The sequence below is a fragment of the Felis catus genome, chromosome C1 (assembly GCF_018350175.1).
Source record: "Felis catus isolate Fca126 chromosome C1, F.catus_Fca126_mat1.0, whole genome shotgun sequence".
Classification (NCBI taxonomy): Eukaryota; Metazoa; Chordata; class Mammalia; order Carnivora; family Felidae; genus Felis; species Felis catus.
In genome coordinates, this window is record NC_058375.1 from 702,135 (window position 1) to 725,151 (window position 23,017).

At 49.5% G+C, this 23,017-nt stretch overlaps 1 protein-coding gene across 3 annotated transcripts in view; it reads right to left on the reverse strand.

Moving 5' to 3' along the window:
- GNB1 (G protein subunit beta 1) overlaps positions 1-23,017 on the reverse strand; it is an 89,270-nt gene that overhangs the window by 4,063 nt on the left and 62,190 nt on the right. For all 3 annotated transcript variants that reach the window (XM_023257953.2, XM_023257952.2, XM_019836005.3), the window contains 7 exons: positions 22,710-22,748; positions 20,878-20,984; positions 15,951-16,014; positions 14,854-15,016; positions 2,865-2,931; positions 1,298-1,499; positions 216-432 (listed from right to left, as the gene is read on the reverse strand). In XM_023257953.2, the coding sequence (XP_023113721.1) occupies positions 216-432; positions 1,298-1,499; positions 2,865-2,931; positions 14,854-15,016; positions 15,951-16,014; positions 20,878-20,984; positions 22,710-22,748 (859 nt within the window). The remainder of the gene's footprint in view (positions 1-215; positions 433-1,297; positions 1,500-2,864; positions 2,932-14,853; positions 15,017-15,950; positions 16,015-20,877; positions 20,985-22,709; positions 22,749-23,017) is intronic.

Consider the following 23,017-nt stretch of genomic DNA (forward strand, 5'->3'; position numbering starts at 1 on the left):
AGCGCAGACACCCTAGCCTGTCCCCTGTCCTTCCACCGGCCACACCACAGGGCAGGCAGATATACTTGGGCACGGCATGTGCTTCTTACCAGCATCATGTGTGCAAACCCGAATATTCCAGCCTCTGGGAGTCAGGTCCATCTTCAAAGGTGAGCCCTCAGTGCCTAGGAGGCCCAGGAGGCCCAGGAGGCCCAGGAGGCCCAGCGAGCACCCACCTGCCCTGTCGGCCTTGAGCGCGTCCCACACGTTGCAGTTGAAGTCGTCGTACCCTGCAAGGAGCAGGCGCCCACTCTTGGAGAAGGACACCGAGGTGATCCCACAGATGATGTTGTCGTGGGAGTAAGTCATGAGCTCCTGGTCCGCACGGAGGTCGAACAGCCTGCAGGTAGCATCATCCGAGCCAGTGGCAAACGCATTGCCATTTGGAAAGAACTAGAAAGAGAAAGCAAGCCGAGAGAGTAGGCAAATGCACACAGAGAAGTAGTGGAAACAGGACCGGCCCACAGCAGGGCTGCTGCCCGCACAGGAGGAAAGGGTCAGCAGGGGCCGGACTCTGGAGACACAGGGAAGCAGAGCGGCAGCTGCCTGGGCATCCGGAAGGGAGGGCGTCGGTACTGGGGCAGGCACGGCGGCCGTCTTCCCCAAAGAGTAGCCTTCCTTTCATGATCAACTGTTTCCCAAAGGAGCAGGAAGAGTGTGGTCACCCCTGAGCACCGCCAGCAGCTGGACTAGCCTCGTGGAGGAAAAGCGGGGGAGGAATGCCCAGCCCTGACCAACCACATACCACCCTCCACATCTTCTTGCAACCCCCATCACGTCGGGGTGACGCGGCAACGGGAAGGCTCCTTCAGCTGGCTGCGCCCCAACCACGGGGAGGAGGCTGAGCGTGTAAGGTTCCTGCTCAAGGTTCAGCCTCTGCCCCCCCCCCGTCCCCCACTCCTAAGAGACTGTGCTGACTGGGTCAACTATTGCCTTGTCTGCTTCCCAACTAGAGGGAAGCCCAGGACACCGATCGCTGGCTCACCCCAGGGCCCGCACACTGTAGGCCCATCGCCAACGTCTGTGAGATGAACAGTCAGCACAGAATCAGCCGGCCTCACAAGGACGACAGAGCACATCACATCTAAGCTTTCTACAGGAGTTTTTGTAAATTAGGTTATAGTTACACAGAGGAGACAACATCTACTCCTGAAAACACTTTAAAGCTTAATGGTGTGTTCCACGGTATACAGAAAGCAATCTAACTCGCTAACAGCTGGCAAAGGACCCCCAACCCACAGCTGAACCCCCAACTCACACAGATGGCATTGATGTCAGACTCGTGGCCGGTGAAAGTTTGCCGGCACATCCCTTCTCGCACATCCCAGAGTTTGGCTGAAGCATCACAAGCACCAGAGACAAACAGTCTGGTGTCAGGAGCGAGAGAGAGGCTCATAACATCCCCAGTGTGTCCAGTGAACGTGGTCGTCTGCTGGCCGGTCTCGATGTCCCACAGAGCACTGCAGCAGGAACACAAAACATGCAGTCACCTCACTTTGTCAGACAAGCAGTCATGTGACAAACTGTCCTTCAAACCACCCCAGGACCACAGTAAACCTCTGTGCTTTTACTGAAGACAAATCTAAATGTCATAATGTGGCTTTGTTTGGAAGGGAAACCAAGCACCCAAACAAAACACAGACAAGAATGTGGCCACAGGCTTTGGAATAGCTGTTCTCTCTACACCAACTCAAACACCAACAAAGGGGGAGCCAGTGACCTGTGCCCCATGTGGGCTTGCAAGGGGCAGCAGGGGCTCCTGGCCAGTGCCCCACACGGGCACAGATCTGCTGCAGCCAGCTCGCTGCCCTCCGGGGTGCCACGGGCTAAGACACGGAGACGACACCAGGTCAACACATGGCTCAGGGCAAGGCGAGGGTCCCACGGCCTTCCTCGGGAGACACAAACGGGAGAGTCCCTGAGTTTGGTGTCCCGTGGATGTCTGAGGAGCAACTATCTAAAGGGTACAAAGGTGAGACGTCGACTGTGCTGCGGGTGGAGCGTGGGCCACTTCTGTGTTTCAAGCCCCAGGAAGCAGCAGCACCGAAAGCTGCTTGGTTCTGGCTCAGATGCAAATCCGGTTTCACCATTTACAGGTTGACTGTGCAGGGGGGGTTCCTTGCTAGGGCCTGGAGGGACTACAGCAAGGAAGGAATCACGTCCAGGACTCCAGCTTTAAAAAAATATCTTCTAATAAAGAAATTCTCCTGAAAACGGACAGGCTACATTATAAGTCTTTTGTGAACCTATACGATTTATACAAAGAGGACAAGCTGGATAGGGGAGTCGGGACCCGGCATAGGGCATGCCGCCACATCGTGCCACAAAGCCCAGAAAAGTCCCTGACGACGGTTTAAGTCTGAAATGACTCCTATCTGATCATTTAATGTTCTAGAGGTTAAGTGGGCTTCTAACTGTAAGGTAGAAGCTCCAACCGAGGCAGGCTGAGACAGTGCACTTGACATGGGAAGCCCTGCTCCTCCTCAGTTCTGCTCAGAGTCCACAGCGACACAGCGCTCAGAGGGGACTCGCTCCCCAAAGGGATGCCAACAGTTGCCCAGACGGAGTGTGGCCAGGGGAAAGAAAAACAGGCATGTCACCTACAGCTGCGATGCCTATGAGTCAGTCCTTCGTTGTTCAAAATTAAACTCTGAACTTTAAAATCTATCAAGAGTACAAGGAATTTGCTCATCGCTCATGAATTTGTGTTTGACACCTCACGGCCACTTCAAATTAATAAAAGATGGCCTGATTAATGCCAAGAGTCTTATTTCCTACACGTCTAAGGTGAGCAGTATGACAAGGCAGGGCGCACAGGTGCTCACCAGGTGGTGTCCCCAGAGCTGGTGACGATCTGATTGTCATCCAGGAAGCGGCAGCAGGACAGGTAACCTGGAAAACAAACCAGAAGATGGCCCTGATCTGCAAGCCCCCGCCCGCAGTTCTAAGGTCCTGTAAACAGAAAACACACTGGCAGAATGAACACACCTGCAAGTTCCACATCTAGGTGTAGACCAATGCTTGCCAGCCGCCCCCCGCCCCGCCCCACATGCAGTAATGAACAAACAAGGTGGCACAGCCCACAGGCCTGGAGGAGCGGATGCCAGCTCAGAGGAGAGGCCGCGAGCCCTCTGCCCCGCACCCTGAGAGGTGTCTTGCTGTCTCTGTTCCTCTGATCCGTATGTGGGGACAGGGGTTCCCTTTCCGCTCCCACATCCACTCATCCCACAAGAACTTATGCTGGTGCCTGGAGGGCAGCCCTGTGGGCACCTGGAACATATCTGTGATCAGAGGGCTGTTTCTCTCCCTCCTGGGGTGTGAGCTCACATCCCAGGAGGGAGAGACAACGTATGTACATGTTAGGGAAGGAATGGGAAAGGGTGGTCTGCGGAGGCCTCCTGAATCCTCCAGGAAGGCACAGCCAGAGCTGGGATCGGGGCGCCAAGCGGGGCGGCGGGGTTTTCTACAGGATGCCAGCTAGAGTACGCAAGTTGGCGTGGAAATGGCTGGATGGCGCCTGAGCGTGTGGGAGGCGAGGCAGAGCTGCGGTGCCGATGCCGGGATGCTGGCAGTGGGGCACACTGAGATCCCCAACCTCGATCAGCTTTTGGTATGAGGAAAGGTAAAACAGAAAATCAGTTTTTCCCTACCTACACACTAGGATTTCTACTTAATTAGCTCTGTGGATCATGGTTTATAGTTTTGTTCTACTGTAAGTGACTCGAAGAATTAGCAGCGCAGCACACCGCCCTCCCCTTGCCCGCCGTAAGGCGTGTGCCCAGTGGGCTGGTGGCCAGGATGGTGCCAGAGCCGCCCCGCCCCCTCCAGCCAGGCGGTCACACAGGTGTGCTCTTACAAGGACAGGGCACCCCTGCCAGTCCACATGAGGGCCCTGGGTGACGCTGTGAAGATCGGTCAAATAAATACACAAAGAAGAAAAACCCATGGAACGGTTTTGGTATGGAAAGTATAAGAATACAGGGAAAATGAAGCATTTATCTGAGAGATGTTACCAAAATATCTGGAGAGGACAACTTTTGTAATGCTTATTTACATTTGAGAGAGACCGAGAGACAGAGACAGGGTACGAGTGGGGAGAGGCAGAGAGATGGAGACAGAATCTGAAGCAGGCCCCAGGCTCCTGGCTCGGAGCCTCGGGAGCCGTCAGCAGAGCCCAACGCGGGGCTCGAACTCACGAGCAGTGAGATCATGGCCTGAGCCTAAGTCGGACATTTAACCAACTGAGCCACCCGGGCGCCCCTGGATGACAATTTTTAAATATCAGCTACGTGCCTAGAAAAGGATGTGTAGGGGCACCTGAGTGGCTCAGTCAGTGAAGTGACTGACTCTTGCTTTTGGCTCAGGTAGTGATCTCATCACGGTCATGAGATCGAGCCCCAAGTCAGGCTCCGTGTTGAGCACAGAGCCTGCTTGGGATTCTCTTTCTCTCTCCCCCTCTCTCCCTCTCAAAATAAATAAACATTAAAACAAAGACAAGAAAAGAATGTGTGGTCAAGCACTTCTCGAAGGCCATGTCATGTCTGTCCAGAGGGACACTAGGGACTCCACAGGTGAATCAATGCCCAGCTAGGAGAGGAGCAGCCTGTGTGGAAAGATCACCTGATAACAAATCCACACCGTGCATGTGACCCTTGGTCCCCAGCTGCTCAGTGCACCCCCAGGTCCTGTCCCTCATACTGCTGAGGCTCTGCTTCCTGGCTACTCTGCCATCGCTCAAGTCAATTCAAATGTCCCTCCCTTCCGAAAACCAGCCCTGGGCGTGCGACGGCGTCCTGTGAGGTGGCCCTCATGCTGCACCATCACAGCCTCAGCCTGTCTGACTTGGGAGCACAAGGAGGTCAGGAGAGAAGAGCCGTGGAGACTCGGCACCAGCAGTGTCCCGTGCAGGGCCAGGCAGGGCACTCCTAGATCAAAGACCCAAAGAAACATGACCTCCAAGACGGCCTCTGTCCACCTCGTGTATCACACAGGTTGTGGTCCAGCCAGGTGGAACCCATGAGCTCCCCCCCACCGCCAAGAACCAGAGACGGCATGCCGCGTCAGCTGGTAAAGTGGTGGGGACTCTTCAGGGCCTCCGATGATCAGCAAGCAGCAGTTATTGGGAGCCAGGAAGGCTGTGGGAAATGATCCCACTTGCAAAACAACAGGTGGCACCAGGAAGTCACAGAAGGTCTTAAGACTAAGACCGATGCCGTGAAGAGGAGGGCGGGGTGGTCCTGAGAGGCTGTGGCAGCACAGCCGGGCTCAGAGTGGGGCAGGGGCAGTGGCGGGGACGACGGTCTCCCACGTTCGTTTCCTAACTTTCCGTAGTCTGAGCTTTCAAAACACATACACAGATATTACTTTTAATTAAACAAAGTCAGGGCTTCCTGCTCACAATCTGATAACTCATTTCTGTGGTCCGCTTTGTATTTGTACATCGAGAGGAAGAAACAATAACCAGGTAGATGTTGTTTTTTATGAATTTTTTTTTCCTCCACAAAGAAAAATCGGACCGAGGCTAACAAGCTTCAACAGCACCGTGATGGGGCCCGTCTAACACAAACTCTGCATCCCAAGGCCTGTGAGCGTGGAAGGGAAGCCTGCAGAAGGGCCCAACGAACGGCACTCCGTGAACTCCAACACCAGGACGGTCTCACAGGAGCCACCTGGCTGGGCACAGTCAGGCTTCAGAATGTGGGCTCGCAAATCAGAAACAAGCAACGCAATCCTCACACGGTGGCTAACTGGCACCGCGTTCTCTGATGAGCTGCCGTCCCCCCCCCCCGTGGACTGCGGATGGTGCCAGAGAACTGCAGGGGGGACAGAGCCGCTGGTGCACTAAGTCCTGAACGACCAGTGGCAGTTACCATCTTTAAAACTGAAGAATGAATAAATTCCCTGGGAGGGCTGTTTGTGTACACACGTGTGTGTGTGTGGGGGGGGGGGGGCGGGGAACGGAGTCACCTCGGGTAGAAATGAATCCCATCGTGTGTGTGTGTGTGTGTGTGTGTGTGTGTGTGTGTGTGGTAGAGGGCGGGGGGGTTACCTCGGGCGAACATGGCCTCCACCAGGTGTGGCCGTATGCTACACAGTGGCCAGCCAGTGGTGCTGCTGGCTCTTGAGAGCCTTTCAGAGGGGCTGGGAAAACAGACCCCGACACACGTGGGTGCCAAATCTGGAGGTGCAAAGGCACAAGAGTGTTCCTTTACGCCTCATGGAGACCACGGATAACAGTGTCAGGACATGCTGGGGGACAGCCCAGTGCAGGGACAAGGGCGCCACACAGTCCAGAGAGAGGAGGCTTGACATGAGACAGTGCAGAGAACAGGTCCCTGGGTCAAGGACCATGGGGGACACCAGGGTGTGCTGTCGGCTGAGGCCTGGAGGACAGAGGCAGGACGTACCGACAGAGTGTGCTGCCTGGCTGGGAATCCGTTGCCAGAGGAGCAGAGACGCCTACTTCTGCATCTGGAGAAGGTGCCGACCCAGAGAGAGCAAAACCGAGACTACCAACGTGCACAGAAAAGTGACTCATGTGGCCCCCGAGACCAGAGGGCCTGGCTAGCTAATTTATCCCAAGAAAATGGCTATAGGCTTGAGGGGTCATCCACCTGCAAGAACGTTCACACTACTGACAAACCGGAAACTGCCCAGACATCCAGCAACAGACACATCAGCACGCACTGAACTCTCTCAACTCTTTAGAATAGTTCTGGGTGAGATTGTAGGTTAAAAACACAAAAGAAGAGGGGCACCTGGGTGGCTCAGCCTCTTAGGCATCCGACTTCAGGTCAGGTCATGAGCTCACGGTTCCTGAGTTCAAGCCCCACGTCGGGCTCTGCGCTGACAGCTCGGAGCCTGGAGTGTGCTTTGGATTCTGTGTCTCCCTCTCTCTCTGTCCCTCCCCTGCTCGTGCTCGGTCTCTCTGCCCCTCAGAAATAAACATTTAAGGAAAACACACAAAGGAAGAAGTTCAGGGTATTTCCCCGAATTTCTACAACAAGCACATGCTGGCGGTGTAGCTGAGCCCACGCCTAGAGAGCACTGGGCCCCGCTGGGCACTATGGCTAAGTCAAAGTTGGGAGCTGGAGACACAAAGCCCCACCCCAGGCACCCACGCAGCGCCAGCTGCAGCTTCCACTCTGGGGGGGACCATGTTCCAGCCCGGAGCTGGATGAAGAGCCGCCTGCCCCACGCTGAGGGACGCACCACAGCCAGGCAGCAGAGACGAGTGAGAGCACAATGTTCAAGAAGTCTGCTAAGAAGGAAAGAAGGCCTATGAAGTAACTCGAAGCTGTGGAAGTGAGGAAATGCCAAAGAAGGGTTTTGTTAAGAGTCACGAGGGTCGGGGCGCCTGGGTGGCGCAGTCGGTTAAGCGTCCGACTTCAGCCAGGTCACGATCTCGCGGTCCGGGAGTTCGAGCCCCGCGTCGGGCTCTGGGCTGATGGCTCAGAGCCTGGAGACTGTTTCCGATTCTGTGTCTCCCTCTCTCTCTGCCCCTCCCCCGTTCATGCTCTGTCTCTCTCTGTCCCAAAAATAAATAAACGTTGAAAAAAAAAATTAAAAAAAAAAAAAAAGAGAGTCAGGAGGGTTGACAACACCCAACGAGAGGCCAACGTGAAAGGCGAATGCCAGAGCTGGGGATCTGATGAAGACAAAGCAGACTTGAAACTCCTTCAGATGCACCCACAAGGCTGCGTGGCCTCGCCCTCTCGGGTCTTAGGGTTTTCAGTAGAGCCTGCCATTATCCTTCCAGGACGGTCTAAGGTCTGGGTCTAGGCAATCGATCCAAGGGCTAGATGGGGCGGGTGCGGAATCCAGTGTGGCCAATGGCAGGACTGGCCAGGACCTGTGGCTCTCTCTCTCTGCTGGGGCTGCTAAGCAGGCAAGATGGAAAGTAGGTCCAAGGAGCCATCCGGAGGGAAGCTAAGGGGCGCGCACGCCCACTGTGCGGACAGCACTGTGAGCCCCTGTGCCCAGTAGGCGCCCCAGGTCAGGTGGCCTGACCACCACCCCCCCACCTCCTGCCCGTACGGTCCATGCGATTCGTGAGTGAGCAGTGGGACCTGTGCTTCCCAGACTGTGACAAACACGCAAGAAGCCTAGGGCCCATGTCACATTTAACCCGCCAATGAAAAGGGTACCAAAGAGCAGCCCCATTATGACTCCTTCTGCAGAATTAGGGGAAAACATCTCCATCCCCTGCCCCCAATATCCAAGTTCACTAGACAATGGGTCTGGTCCGCTGTGCTTTCACACGAACAGAAAATACCCTGCCTCAGACTATATGAACAGATCGTCCCTAGAAAACGAAGCTTCAGCTACCACAGCTGGTTTGGCAGGAAGGAAAGGCAGTCGCTGAGCAACCACACCAGGCTGTGCCCAGGACGTCTCTGGCTAAACTCCGGACCCAAATGTTTATGCATCTGTGGCCATCTTGACCAGAACGACCTCGGGAAGGGAAGTGTGTCCACACTGCAATGAGAGGTTTATGAAGGAAGGAACCTTCCTTCATAAAAGCCGGCGTCACAGCTTTCCTAGCAGCATGCAGGGACCTGCTCCAAGAACAGTCTGTGACACCAGGCCTGACACCGTCATCAGATGGGAGTCTTTAGGGAAATTCCTCATTTCTCACGTTATTATTCCCACCAAAACAGCACTTGGGAAGTTATATTCTGCATGTCATACATTTATTTATTTTTTTTTTTAATTTTTTTTTTCAACGTTTATTTATTTTTTGGGACAGAGAGAGACAGAGCATGAACGGGGGAGGGGCAGAGAGAGAGAGGGAGACACAGAATCGGAAACAGGCTCCAGGCTCTGAGCCATCAGCCCAGAGCCGGACGCGGGGCTCGAACTCACGGAGTGCGAGATCGTGACCTGGCTGAAGTCGGATGCTTAACCGACTGCGCCACCCAGGCGCCCCTGCATGTCATACATTTATAACAATGATAATAAGTGCCCCACCTCAATCACTGTGAATTCAGTCCAGTGGCCGTTTCCAAAGGGCGTCTTGACTCTGCAAGAGCGAATACCATCTGAGGTTTCCTCTCTGCAGTACTGGCAAAGGGTTTACAAACCCTGGGTAACTGACTCCAGAGACAGAAACTTGTTTGTTCCGCGTGGGCCGTTATATTTCACGGAAACAACAGCGGCACACAACTGATTCCCAAGAGCCTTACCCCTGAAGGTGAGCGAACGGAGCCCCCTTGGACTCTCAGACATGAGGAAGACAAGACCGACTGGTATGACTGCTGACAACAGCGCTCACGGGTGTGTTTTGTGCAACCGAGTTTCTAAAATTCTACAAGAAAATGTCCCAAACGTGGCTTAACCAAGAGTTCTCAACCTCACACTCAGGCCAGAGAAAGGCATCGTAAGTAATAAACACCACACTGATTATACAGACACTCAGGTCTAAGACGAGACAAAGACAGCAAACACTCAAGTTGTGTTGAATCCACTAACGGTTCACACCTCTACCCTCTGACTAAAAGAAGACGATTTAAATTTTTTTTTAAGCTCATTCATTTAAAAAATTTTTTTGTGTGTTTGTTTATTTTTGAGAGCAAGAGAGACAGAGCATGAGCAGGGGAGGGGCAGAGAGAGAAAGGGAGACACAGAATCCAAAGCAGGCTCCAGGCTCTGAGCTGTCAGCACAGAGCCCGACGCGGGGCTCGAACTCATGGACTGTGAAATCATGACCTGATCCGAAGCTGGACACTTAAACCAACTGAGCCATCCAGGCGCCCTAAGTTTATTCATTTTTGAGAGACAGACAGACAGACAGACAGAGAGGCAAAGTGTGAGTAGTGTGGGGCAGAGAGAGAGGGAGGGAGACACAAAATCTAAAGCAGGTTCCAGGCTCTGAGCTGTCAGCACAGAGCCCAATGAGGGGCCAGAATCCACGAACCGTGAGATCATGACCTGAGCCAAAGTCGGACACCTAACCGACTGAGCCACCCAGGTGCCCCAAACAAGACTATTTTAAGCTTATCAGATTTTAACTATATTGACTTGAAGCCAAAAATGATATATCATGTCTGAAGAAAGTTACGCATACTCTTAAGCAGCCAAATGCTTTTAAGAAACTACTCAACTCCCAGGAAGTAAAATTTCATGACATATGAAGGAAACAAAAACTTTTAAGTATTTCCTCTAATCCAAATTTTGTTTTTTGTTTCAACAAACATAGTGTTAAAATATCTAAATCCTTAATTATAAATGGAAGTCAATACCCTGAATCTGATTATAAATCAGACTGATAAACAGTAAGAATGTATTTTTTTTAAGGTTTATTTATTTTTGAGAGAGAGAGAGAGAGAGAGAGAGAGAGAGAGAGAGAGAGAGAGAGAGAGAGAGAGACTATCTCAAGCAGGCTCCGCACTGTCAGCCCAGAGCCTGACATGGGACTCGAACTCACAAACCAAGAGATCATGACCTGAGCTGAAACCAAGACTCGGACACTTAACTGACTGAGTCCCCCAGGTGCTCCAAGGATATATGTTTTTAAGTGTTGGCAGTTCATCAATGCTATAAACCAAGTGACTTCTGAAGTGTGCTCACTGGACAATCACACGGCTCACGAGGACCACACAGGTGGCCTATGTGGCTTCCAGCCATGGGGCAGCAGTTCTGGCCACAGGAGCAATTCAACTCCCCCACAGAAAACAACGATGAGCTCCAGACAAAAAACAGACGGGGTGCCTGGCGGGTTCAGTCGGTGGAGCGGGCGGCTCTTGATCTCAGGGTTGTGAGTTCAAGCCCCACACTGGGTGTGGAGATTGCTTAAAAATAAAACCTTTACAACAAACAAACAAACAACTAAAGGCACAGGAAACAGAAGCAGACAGAATGAAGAGGAGCCTACACTTGGAAGAAAAGAAAGGCGCTGATGGAGCCTGTTTCTAAGGCAGGCCCCCATCTATGACACCACATGGGTAAGATCCGTGTCCAACCTTCTTGAATAGCCAGTGGACAGATCTGTGGGCAACCATAGCAGGAAAGTGAAAGAAAACCTAGAAAGGAGAAAGCCACAGAAGAGGAGCCCTCAATCACACACCGAAGTGCCCAAGGCTTCTATCTGAACCACACGGGCAAAGAGCAGGCTCCACACGGCCTGGCTGATGGGAAAAGGACAGACGAGGCTCCTGCTGCTGCCTGACACGACTCAAGAGTACAGAGGCCCTACAGCACAGCGCTTCATGACGTCCAGGATACAATTCAAAATTACTAGACATACTAATAAATAGGAAAACGTCACCCAGACTGAAAAGAGTCCTCAAGACCAACCTCAAAAGGATTAGCTGCTGAAGTGCCAACAAGAATTCTGAAGGCAGTTCTCAGAACTGTGATGAAGGATACCAAATATGCATGTAATAAATAAGAAGAAAATCTCAGTAGAAAAACAACTGTTTTTGTTTTTTTTAAACAGCAAACAAAAGAACTGTTTTTTTAAAAAGCAAACAAAAATTCTAGAACTAAAAACAGAACATCTCATATACATAGGTTGCTGGGTAGTCAGAATACTAGAGGTGACAAAAGTCACATAAGCCTGAGGACAGGTCTGAAAGGACCAAATCTGATTGCAAAAGGAGGAGACTACAGAATAGAAAATGTACTTGAGGACATGACCTAAAATGTCCCACATTTAGTAAAAGTCAAAACTTCACAAATTCAAGATGCTGGAGCAAGGTACAAAGAAAAACCACATAGAGGCACGACACAGTCAAACTGCTACAAAACAAAGAAAAGTCTTTAAAGTACTGAAAGAAAAAAACTATCAACCCCAGAAACCAATAGATCTAGCAAACAGACTCTTTAAGATGAAGGAAAACTGGGGCACCTGGCCAGCTCGGTCAGCGGAGTGTGCAATTCTTGACCTTGGGGTTGTGAGTTCGGGCCCATGTTAGGTGTAGAGATTCCTTTAAAAAAATAAAATAAAATCTTAAAAAAAAAAAAAAAACAACTCTTCAAGAATGAAGGAAGGGGCAACTGGGTGGCTCAGTCGATTGAGCGTCCAACTTTTGGCTCAGGTCATGATCTCGTGGTTTGTGGGTTCGAGCCCCATATCAGGCTCTCTGCTGTCACCACAGAGCCTGCTTGGGATCCTATGTCTCCCTCTCTCTGCCCTTTGCCTGCTTGCGCCCTCCCCCAAGTAAATAAATATTAAAAAAAAATTTTCTTTTTCAAATTTTATACTTCCAGATAAATGAAAATGGAGAGTAATCACTGCTAGCAGACCTCCACTAACTGTGAGAAACCTTAAAACAAACACATCAGGCCAAAGGGAGCCCTTCCTTCCGTCCTCGGACAGGAAGAAGGAGCACTCGAGATGGTAAATACTGAGAAAACGTAAAGGACAACTCAAATCTCTTCAAACAGCTAAGAATGTGTATCGGAAAAAGTAGAACAATGTTTTATGGGGGCACATAGAGGCAAGAGCCATGAAAATGTCATAAAAAACGAGGAAGGGCAGAAAAATGGGCCTTTACGGCTGCAAGGTTCTTGAAGTTTATATGAACTGATACAATATTATCTCTGAATGGACCTGGAAAAATTTTGAATGTACATTGTAATCCCTAGATACACCACTCAAAATTAATGCAAAGAGGAAACTAAAAAAGCCAACAGATAAGCTCAACTAGGATTCCAAGAATTTGGGTTAGTATTCTAACCGAAAAGAAGGCAGGCAGGCAAAGCAGGTGGTGGCATGACAAAGCTAAATCCAACTATGCCAACATTACGTGACACAGAAACGAACCCCATGCCAGTGAAAAGGCAGACACCTTTAAAATAGATAAAAGCAAGACCCAACTGTAAGCTGTCTATAATGGACTCTATTTATAAAGATGCGGTCGTGCTGGAAGAAAATGGATGGAAAAAAACATATGGAAACAATAAACAGAAATGTGGAGTGACTCTATTCACATCTGATCAAGCAGACTTACAACAAAGAATATTCTGAGAGGAAAAGGGACATTTCATCATGGTAAGAGGATCGATTCATCAGGAAGACAGGACAACACAAATGCATACACTTCTACTAACGAAGCTCAAAATATATAAAGCAAAAACTGACAAAATTGAAGGGAGAAAGATAAATCCATAATCAGAGACTTTAACATCCTCTCTCAGGGGCACATGGGTGGCTCAAATGGTTAAGCAGCCGATTCTTGATTTCCACTCATGGTTCGTGGGTTTGAGTCCCACCTCAGGCTCTGCACTGAAAGTGCAGGGCCTGCTTGGGATTCTTTCTTTCCCTTTCTCGCTGCCTCAAAATAAACAAACATTAAAAACAAAAACAAAAAAAAACCTCTCTCAGCAATTTACAGAAATAAAGATATAGAAGATTTGAACAGTATCAAGAATTCTGGCTCAAAAGCCTGGCTCTAATGAACACATTGAGAACATTGCCCAGCACTTACAGAACAGACTCGATTTCCAAGTGCATGCGGCGCGGTCACTGTGACAGATTATCTGCTCCTTTAAAAACAAGTCCCAATAAACCGAAAAGAACTGAAGTGTTGCAGAATATGTTCGCTGAACATAATGGAATTTAATTATAAATCAGTAATAAGTTATCTAAGAAAACTCCAGGTACTTGAAAGTTGAGCAACATACTTTTAAGTAACCCATGAATCAAAGAAATAATCAAAAGGGTTTGAAGATACTTCAAATAGAACTAAAGCCATGTTTAGAGGGAAATTTACAGGTTCAAGTGCTTAAATCTGAAAAAGATCTAAGTTTCCACCTTAAGACACTAGAAAAGTAAGACGGAATCACCCCCAACTAAGCAGAGGGCAGGAGACAATGCAGGACAGAAATGGAGAAAATACAGGCAGCCTATCTTTAGAAGGACAACCAATACCATCAAACTGGTGGCTGCCAGAGGGGAGGTGAGTGGGGAGAAAAGGGTGAAATACAGGGGAGCAAGAACACACTTACCATGATGAGCCCTGAGCAATGTGTAGAGTGCTAAATAATTATATTGTATGCTTGAAACTGGTACCACCGTATATTAATTACACTTCCACAAAACAACACAAGAAGTCACACGAATTAAAAAAAAAAAAAAGGAGAATGGACATACTTTTATCTGACTAAAATCAATTTAACACAAGGCTTACCTAGAGTCAAAAGCAGTATTATTTACTCCTTTAATTATGACCATTTCTTTAGTTGCACGTAAGACAGGTGAGCCTAGCAGGGTATAAGTTTGAGAACTGAGAATATAAGTAAAATATTAGGAAGAGACCAGAAACACTATGCCTTTTGTTATGAATAACAAGTGTCGCAGGGAAACTAAACTTGGCAAAATAATGTACCACCGAACTCTTAACGCTGGCCGTGTTCAGCACTCTATCCCACAAGAGTGCTACTTGGCATCAAGTAGCGCAGATGACCAGTCCGGACAAGTAGGCGCGGGAATGCACGGTACGTATACACGTGGATAAACGTGCACGTTCAGACTAGGAAACCCCTGTGGAAAGGCACTTAAGATACAAGATGGCTTAGACGGAGGTAACAGAGTCACCTGTGTTAACATAAATTCAAAAAGGCGGCTGCCAGCTACTCAGGCAGTGACCTAAGTCCCTGCGACCCTTGAAAACAGGATGCCACAGCAACTTCAATCTAAAGGCTTCTTAATGGTAAAGGCATATCCAAGCCTGTCTTTGATTTCATTTTCAGAGTGTTTGTGGCCATTATTACAAGCAATCTCATTGAATCATTATTGACAAGAGGGGAGAGTCCAAAGCACACAATGCAACCATCTTCTACAACTCTGAGCTTACTGATGACAACAGGTACCTGTATGTCCAGCCAGTTCACGGCTCACACGTACATTCCCTTCACGAGTTTTCAGATTGTAAATGGAGCAAATGTTATCCAGGCCACCGCAGGCCACGTAGTTCCCAGAAGGCGCGTATGCACAGGTCATGACCCATGAGGAGCGCAGAGGGATGGCATGCACCTACATGACAGAACACAGAGATGCAGACACATTCAAGTTCAACAACGCCAACTGTGGACTCCAGGGCTCTATTTCTAGTCTTCAACTCTCATTGCACGGAAGGTGACAGAGCAAAACAACAGCCAAAAGTATTTTGAAAGTAATTTATATGCGTGGCCAGTCAGTAAAGTACTAATTTAACTAGCCACCAGCCCTGCACACCAATTTAATCTGCAGCCTTAATAAAGTCACAATCTACGGTTAGATGTGCACATAAGTAACAGCCTTGGCGCCTCCTGACTCAAACTCGATGTTAAAGAAAACATTTCACTGGCGTGTCAAAATGGCTATAAATTGATTTGCAAAAAGTTTTCAGTGAAGTAACCAAACTACACATTGTATTTAATCCTGCCACAGACCTCCCTGTGCTTCAGATAAATTTGTTAAAAATACTGTAATCGTCTGTGCACGCTTAGGACTCTCCAGTAAAATACGACTGAGTCTGGTCTTTTCATACGCTTGGACCCAGTGACAGTACTTTCTCATTCAGCACAACCTTGGATTAAGTTTTTAAAATAATTTCATTTATTATACTTCAAAGTATACTGCCTTTCAGGTTATCGCTCATAAAAACTAACAACCAAATGAAAAGCTGAATTTCTACATTTTTAAATAAAACACGAAATGTCCCAGACGAAGCTAAATCTGGAATCCAGGTCTCTCAGAACCATTCGGGAGGCATTTAACCTCCCACCTGCCCTGTAAGGAGATAATCATCTGTGCAGACGAGACTACTAACGTGTGCTAGCCATGTGATCTGCCTTCACACTAAAAACAGAAAGCACCACGGCCCCCTCCCTATCCTGTTAGAGGTTTTACACAAGTGAACCAGAGTTTAAAAGGCCGCCTCCCCCGGGGTCAGCTTCTCAGGGAGGGGACCCCACACAGCCCTTACCTTATTTGTGGTGTAGCTGTCCCAGATGATCAGTTTGCCATCCTGTGAGGCGCTGACTAGAAGCCTAGAGGGAGAGGACAAGAGCAAACTGATGGGCACCACAGACATCATCACACAAAGGCAACAGTACAAACTAAATCTGTGACTCAACACACACTTCAGTGTCACATTTGCTTGGGACAAAGCATACTGATGTATGAGAAAATACAAAAGGACCGATTGTTAACTCAACTTTGAAAGCATGGAAGAAAATACTCCCACAAATAACAGTGCAGATTCAAGAGCACTCGCTTTCAAATGCAAACTAGATCACTAAAGTCACTCTCTGCTGAGATAGGACAGGCTGAGTTCTTCTACCTGCTTAGGTTTGGTTTCTGTTCATCAAATTTGAGACATACAAATCTTCCCTTTTCTTCTTTAAAGTTTATTTATTTTGAGAGAGAGACAGACAGTGAGCAGGGAGGGACAGAGAGAGGAGGGAGGGAGAGAGAGGGGGAGACAGAAAGAGAGAGAGAGAGAGAGAGAGAGAGAGAATCCCAATGCGGCCCGAACTCACGAACCATGAGATCGTGACCTGAGCCAAAACCAAGAGTTGACGCTTAACCGGCTGAGCCATCCAGGAGCCCTGAGACATACAGATCTTTCAAAAACCAAAGATGGCAGAAAATACTTAATACACAAATATGCTTCCATTTAGACACGTAGAAAGCTTAGATATAAAAGAATAATAAGCTTTTAGCTATTCCAAATTTATGAGACAAACAAATCATGGAGATTTCCTCGGCTGAGCTAAATCTAGTCTCCAGGTCTCCTGGAAACATTAAGGAGGCACTTAACCTCCCACCTGCTTTTAAAAGAGATGACTAACTATAGCGGAACCGTGCCTCGTCCAGCAGAAGAGACTAGTAACTGTCATGAATTTTCTTCAAGACTATTTTCTTGCTTTGGATAACTGCTAAGTTTGGGATCTTGTGCTGAAAGGTGCACTGTCTATATCTGCAGCATTAAGACAGGATACTGCAGAAGGAAAGCATGAGTAATTCTGGGAACCACAGCTATTCATAAGATACCCTAAGAACTCTGTCCTACAAAATGTGCTGTTTTCAAGGAATGGCAAGGAAGCTCTAGAGATATGCTGCAGTATGGTGTGTGATGACAGATTTTTTTCTTTCCTGTTTTTTAAGTAGGGCATCCCGGCACTACCCCCAGGGGTGAGCTCAGGTGCTGCGCAGGCGCCCAGGGTTTCCCACCTCCCCCAAGGACACGTGGGCAGGACCAGTCTTCCGCGGGCCCCTCCTATCGGAGGAGAGGACAGTGGCAGGGCCAGACCTCAAGGAGAAGGACCGCGTCTCTGGACTCCCCATGGACCCAACAGCCCCAACTGAGGCTGACAGGTGACCCCCAAGGGTCTTTAAATCTCTGCCGGGACACACTAGGTATGTGAAAACGGGAGGATGGGTTAGGTGTGGAGGGGGCCACATGGCCACCACCCCAACAGATTTTTAATTTTAAAGATTTTAATCAAACACGGGTTACACATATTTGGCTTAATGAACTGAACAAAACCTGGAGGTAAAATTTACTCAGGTAAAATCACTCTCACAACTGTGACACTGTGACACTTTCCATCAAACTCTAGGTTCTGATGCACACACTTCCTTCACAAGGAGTCAACAATGAGTCTGGCAAGGAACACAAACATTTTCAGTGGTGCACTGCAAAATGTATCACAGAACCAAACCGAGTGCACGTCCAGTCCTATCAGTTTTCAGATGCAGTTTCTTGAAGCAAAGTCCTGCACCTGGTTCAGTTACAAACACGTGAGGCACTTAAAGCTATTTCCTTCCAGGTAACGAATAGCGCTCACTGTGCGGCTCAATCTCTGGCTTTGAATGGACCACCCGAGCCAAGGCAAAGGAGCGCGTCCTCTGGGAGGGTCACCTCTAGAAAGCTCTCCTGGTCAGAGAGCTTAATATTTGCTGACTCGCCCAGGGGTTAGAGAAACGTTAAGCTGTCCGATGATCCTCTAGAAGGTGAGTAAAGACACCTCTTAATCCGAGACAGGACAACCGCCGGAGAACTGGGGTGATTCTGCCCCTGAGCTGTCAGCTATTCACAAGTCAGTTCCCATGAGGCACTGTCCACCCAGAACGCACAGGCGAGAGCCGGCAAGGAAGTGAGAGCTCCGGGAAGCCGAAAACAGAGGTCACACAGAGGCCCACATCCTAACGCGTCCGGCCCTTCATTTCCTTGGAGGAGGGAGGGCTCTCAAGCCTGGCTGGGCTAGTTGTGTCTCGCTCTCAATTACAAGACTCCAGCAGATTTTAGCAGGGGGAGAAAAAGTTTTACATTAACTTCTGTAACTGAAAGAGACTCGCCAATGTAGAAAGGAGACTTTAGGCACAAATGAATACGTGTGTTGATAAACATAAAGGTAGACAGATTATACACTGACACAGGCAGACACACAAACCTCTTATCGTGGGGTCTTCCTGTGATTCTGAAAAACAAACTGCCACTCAGTGCAACATTTGAGAGCATCTACAAATTACACAAACGTGATAAGATAACTGGTATTCATGAATTAGAGCCCTGAGTTATGGAAAAATCTGGTGCAATAACCTTTATTTATTATGAAGGAGGCAGGAAATACAAAGACAACGTAAGCAAAATGCACATCCAAAATTTTAAAAACTACTTTGGACTTTAAAAAGGCAAAACTTTACCTACCCAGAAAACATGGCTATCTAGAAAAAGTCATCTCTGAAAGGCTCTGAAGAGCATAGATCCTCCTTAATATCATGTTTTGTTTTCGGGGCGCCTGGGTGGCTCAGTCGGTTAAGCATCTGACTTCGGCTTGGGTCATGATCTCGCGGTCTCTGAGTTCGAGCCCCGCGTCGGGCTCTGTGCTGACAGCTCAGAGGCTGGAGCTGCTTCAGATTCTGTCTCCCTCTCTCTCTGCCCCTCCCCTACTTGCACCCTGTCTCTCTCTGTCTCTCAAAAATGAATAAACGTTAAAAAAAATTTTTTTTAAATATCATGTTTTGTTTTCCTACCGTTTGATTCCAAAATAAGGCCCCCATAGAAGGGCACTGCGGCCAGAGCCGTGCAGTTTCACGAGCAGTCATAAAACAAGTGTGTGTGTCCACCACACCCTCCACGAAACAGAACAAGACTTGCACAGCAGCCTCCCACAGGGTCTTCCACGTCACCCTTCTTTAAGGGGTGCCCAGGACCCTGAATTCGGTGCTGCTCATTCATGTCTTTGCTTTTCTTCCTGCTGACACTGAGGCTTTCAAAACACCATCTGTGCTCTGAACCTGACGGCACATGCCTTGCACACAACTATCAGGAAGCTAGATGGTCTGGTGTCCGCCTGCCCTCCTGCCTCACCCTCAGCCCCGATCCTCATTTCCACTGCTCTGGCCACACGGCTGCCTGCAGGTCAACTTCCCCTGGTCACCCTGACGTAGGAGGAACACGTCCTCTCTACCACTCCCCACACTAGAGCCTGACTGCTGCAGGAGAGCAACTGCTCAGGGAACTTGGCTACTGGGCACCAAGTACCAGGTTCCTGAGTACCGGGCTCCAACTGCCGGATCCCTGAGTACTGGGCTCTGAGTACCAGGCTTCAAGTACTGGATTCCTGAGTACCAGGTTCCAAGTACAACCTGGCTGCAGGACTGTCTATCAAACGTCCTGTCTAATCAGGACACTGATGTTGCTACAGATGGAGGAGAAGCCCTGGAGGTAATATACCATTTGGTTACTGTCCACTTTTGATAACAAATTCCAAGGTAGATTGATTAGCAAGGGTATTTTTCTTTCTCCTTTCTTATTCTCTCTGATTACTGCCATCATTAAAATGATTGAAGTTAGCTCTCATTTGCATCTGAAATTGTACAGAACATTGTATAGAACAAACTAAAGATAGATTCTTTTGTTCTGTAGCTGTTTACACTCTGAAGCAGACAATTTCATGAACAAAGAGAAAATCAAGCAATTCCTCTCTGACAAACACACAAAAAAATGCTACTCAAAGAAACGCATTTGAAGACTCATGTATTAGGTATCTGAAACAGTATGCTATAGTCACACAGCACTTTATTTATTTGGGTAGAATAAGTAGAAGAGACAAACTTTCTAGCAGCCTCTAAAAGAAAAAGAAAAGAGGGCGGAATAGGTTTCACCTAAGTGATGCTGCAGGTTAAGGGAAATGGGTGTAGAGAATGATGGGGGAGAAGGACCCAGAACACGATGGAGATGAACCACTGAGAGGAAGAAGTCATCTGAATAAGGGCAGAATTTAAAGCTAACACAGTGAGTCCCGTGCAGGCAGTTTTCTCGTTGGGACGGTGGATAAAAGGAAGGTGGGCAGACGGGCCAGAGGAATGGACAACGGCAGTAGCTAAGTCGTGCGTCGCCACGTCTGCTGGGGCTCCGAGAAAACCAACAGCAAACCCACGCGCGGCACTCGGGATGCTGGGGTCACTGCTGTAAGGTTCCACACACTTAATCTTCCCTACAATGTAGGGTAGGTTTACGATCCCTGAGCCCGGACACGGAAACCTAAGAGGGGATGGGCCAAGGAGTCGTGAGGCACGGCTGGAAAGACAAGGCGCCACGAGAGGTTGTATAACCTCCCCAAGTCACACAGGCACCGCACAGAGGAGCTGGGAGAGCAAGGGGGTGCGGCGAGGTCAGAATCGGAGCTCATGTCAACACGACGAGGGTCGTGATGAAATGTGAGTGGAAATACGGACAGGGAATGTGCACTGTGATGCTATACCTGGCCTGCCCAGATAGCTAACAACCTCATGGTTTCTTTACAAATAACAGCAAATGACTTTAGGTTTATCTTCCCTCAGAAAAACAGAACAATCCTTGAGAGTACCAAGCACTATGTTCTGCTCATGCCCCCACACACCTGGAATCCGTGCCCCAATGCATGGCATAGATTTTGGCCAAGTGCCCCCTCAGCGTTCTCCTGGTGCGCATCTGGATTCTTCCCACCGGGTCGATGTTGTTTGTGATCTTAAAAATAAAAGTTACTGCAAATTAAAAGTCTGTGATGGAATGACCTCCCCTGGGGCCTCCTCTCCTCCTCTCCCACCCTGCTTGGCAGCCCCAGCGCCCTCGGGCCGGCTGTGCCGTTTGCCCAAGGCGCTGTGCCCACCCATCTCCCGCCGGTCACCCGGCTGGCTCTCCCTGTGACTCCTCCTGCTTACCGTGGTACCTACCTGCCTTTCGTGGTCTGTAGGAAGTCCACTGCTCTACCTGCTTTTCAGGAGCTCGGTCCCCCCCAGAGCGCACACACGGCGCCCGTCCACAGGTGCGCGGCCCGCCCGAGTCTCCCCCACTTCCTCCAACTGCTTGTCCAGGCGCAGCTCCTCCCGCCCTCCTTCCACATTAGTCTCAGCCTCCATCACAACCGAACACAGGCCCGCGGCTCACACACTGTCCGCAGCGACCAGGCCGTGCACTGATGCGGACTATGCTGCTGCTTACGGCACAGAGCCAGACGTGAATACCCGCGGGTTCACCGTGACACGTAAAAATGGACAGTAATGATTCGGAGCTGACAGATAGACTGAGTATTACTGCAATAATGGGGCCCTTTTAAAAAAGATTTTATTTTTAAGTAATCTCTGCTTAAATATCTCACATGGGGCTCACGCTCACGACTCTGAGACTAAGTGCTGTGTGCTCTACCGACTGAGCTGGCCAGGCACCCCAACTGTGGGCTTCAAAAATGCGCAGTCCCAAGTATATCTGAGAATTCAAATTTAGGAATTCTATGAAGGGCAGTTTTTTCTAACTTACTGTTTAACTCCAATTACAGCACGTCCCCAAAGGCACTGGGACAACGTAGCACATATAGCCATCCTCAGTACAAGTACGGACATAATTTTCGTTCACGTTTGCTTAATTCTTTGGACTTTTAATGAGGTGCAATTCACCGTTTTAAAGTGAACAAGCCCGCAGCGTTCAGCACGTTCATACTGCTGTGCAAGCACCGCACGGTCTCGAGTCCCAGGACACCCTCGCCCCCCGAAGAAACACCACAGTCCCGCCGGCCCGCCCGAACTCCCGGCAGCCCCCAACCTGCACCACCTCCGGGGGTCTGCCTGCTCTGGGCAGCCCCGCACCGTGTGCCCTTGCGTGTACGTCCGGGCTTTCACAGGGCATCCTGTTTGAGGTTCATCCCTGCCACTAGATACACCCCTAGTGCCTTCCTGGTTACGGCTCAGTAATATTCTGCTGTGTGAAGGGACTGCACTGTGCTGACGCGGTCATCCGTTCACAGAAACCGTGAACAGGGCAGCTGAGAACACACACGTGCATATACCTGTCTGAGCACCAGGTTTTGATTCCTTCGGGTTGTATCTAGGAGCAGACCTGCTGGCTCGTAATTGGTGTGCAACTTTCTGGGGATCTGCTAAACTGGACTTTTAGAAAGCCAAGTTCTGAGGCAAACTGTGTTAAGGAGAAGAGCTTCAAACTATCTTAAGACTGTCATATTTTGCAATTCTGACCTCCGTAATAGTAATTACCTAAGGCTTGTGAGACATTAATCTTTCATGTAAAAAACCTCTACTCCCTGTGCCTTCTGAGTGCAATGCTTCCAGCAGTGTTTATACCCTCGCTGTGTGAGAGGAGGGGGCCAGAGTGCAGCTCGCCCTCGAGGCAACAAATGTAGGTGCCGCCGGGCGCCAGCCTCAATGCCAGGCGGGCGACGCTGCGTAAATGGGTCCTTACCTGAGAGAGAGTTGCATCTGCACACGCTTTTCTAGCATCCTAGGAAAAAGAACGACAAAGGGGGAGTCAGTAACGCGTCACACACATTCAATCCCAGGTCCTCGCGCCAAAGCTTCGGAGCGCCTCCACGGACTGCCAGGAGCAAAAGCGAAAAGCAAGAGGATGACGCCCTCTCCCCATTCCTCTGCTCCAACACAGTCCAGGGCCGCTGGCAGTCCTGCTTCCCATGCTCCAGGTTATACCCGCTGCGTTCGAGGCCGGCGGCTCACCTCCTAGCCGGCACCGCACCCCTGCGACCCCGGAATCGC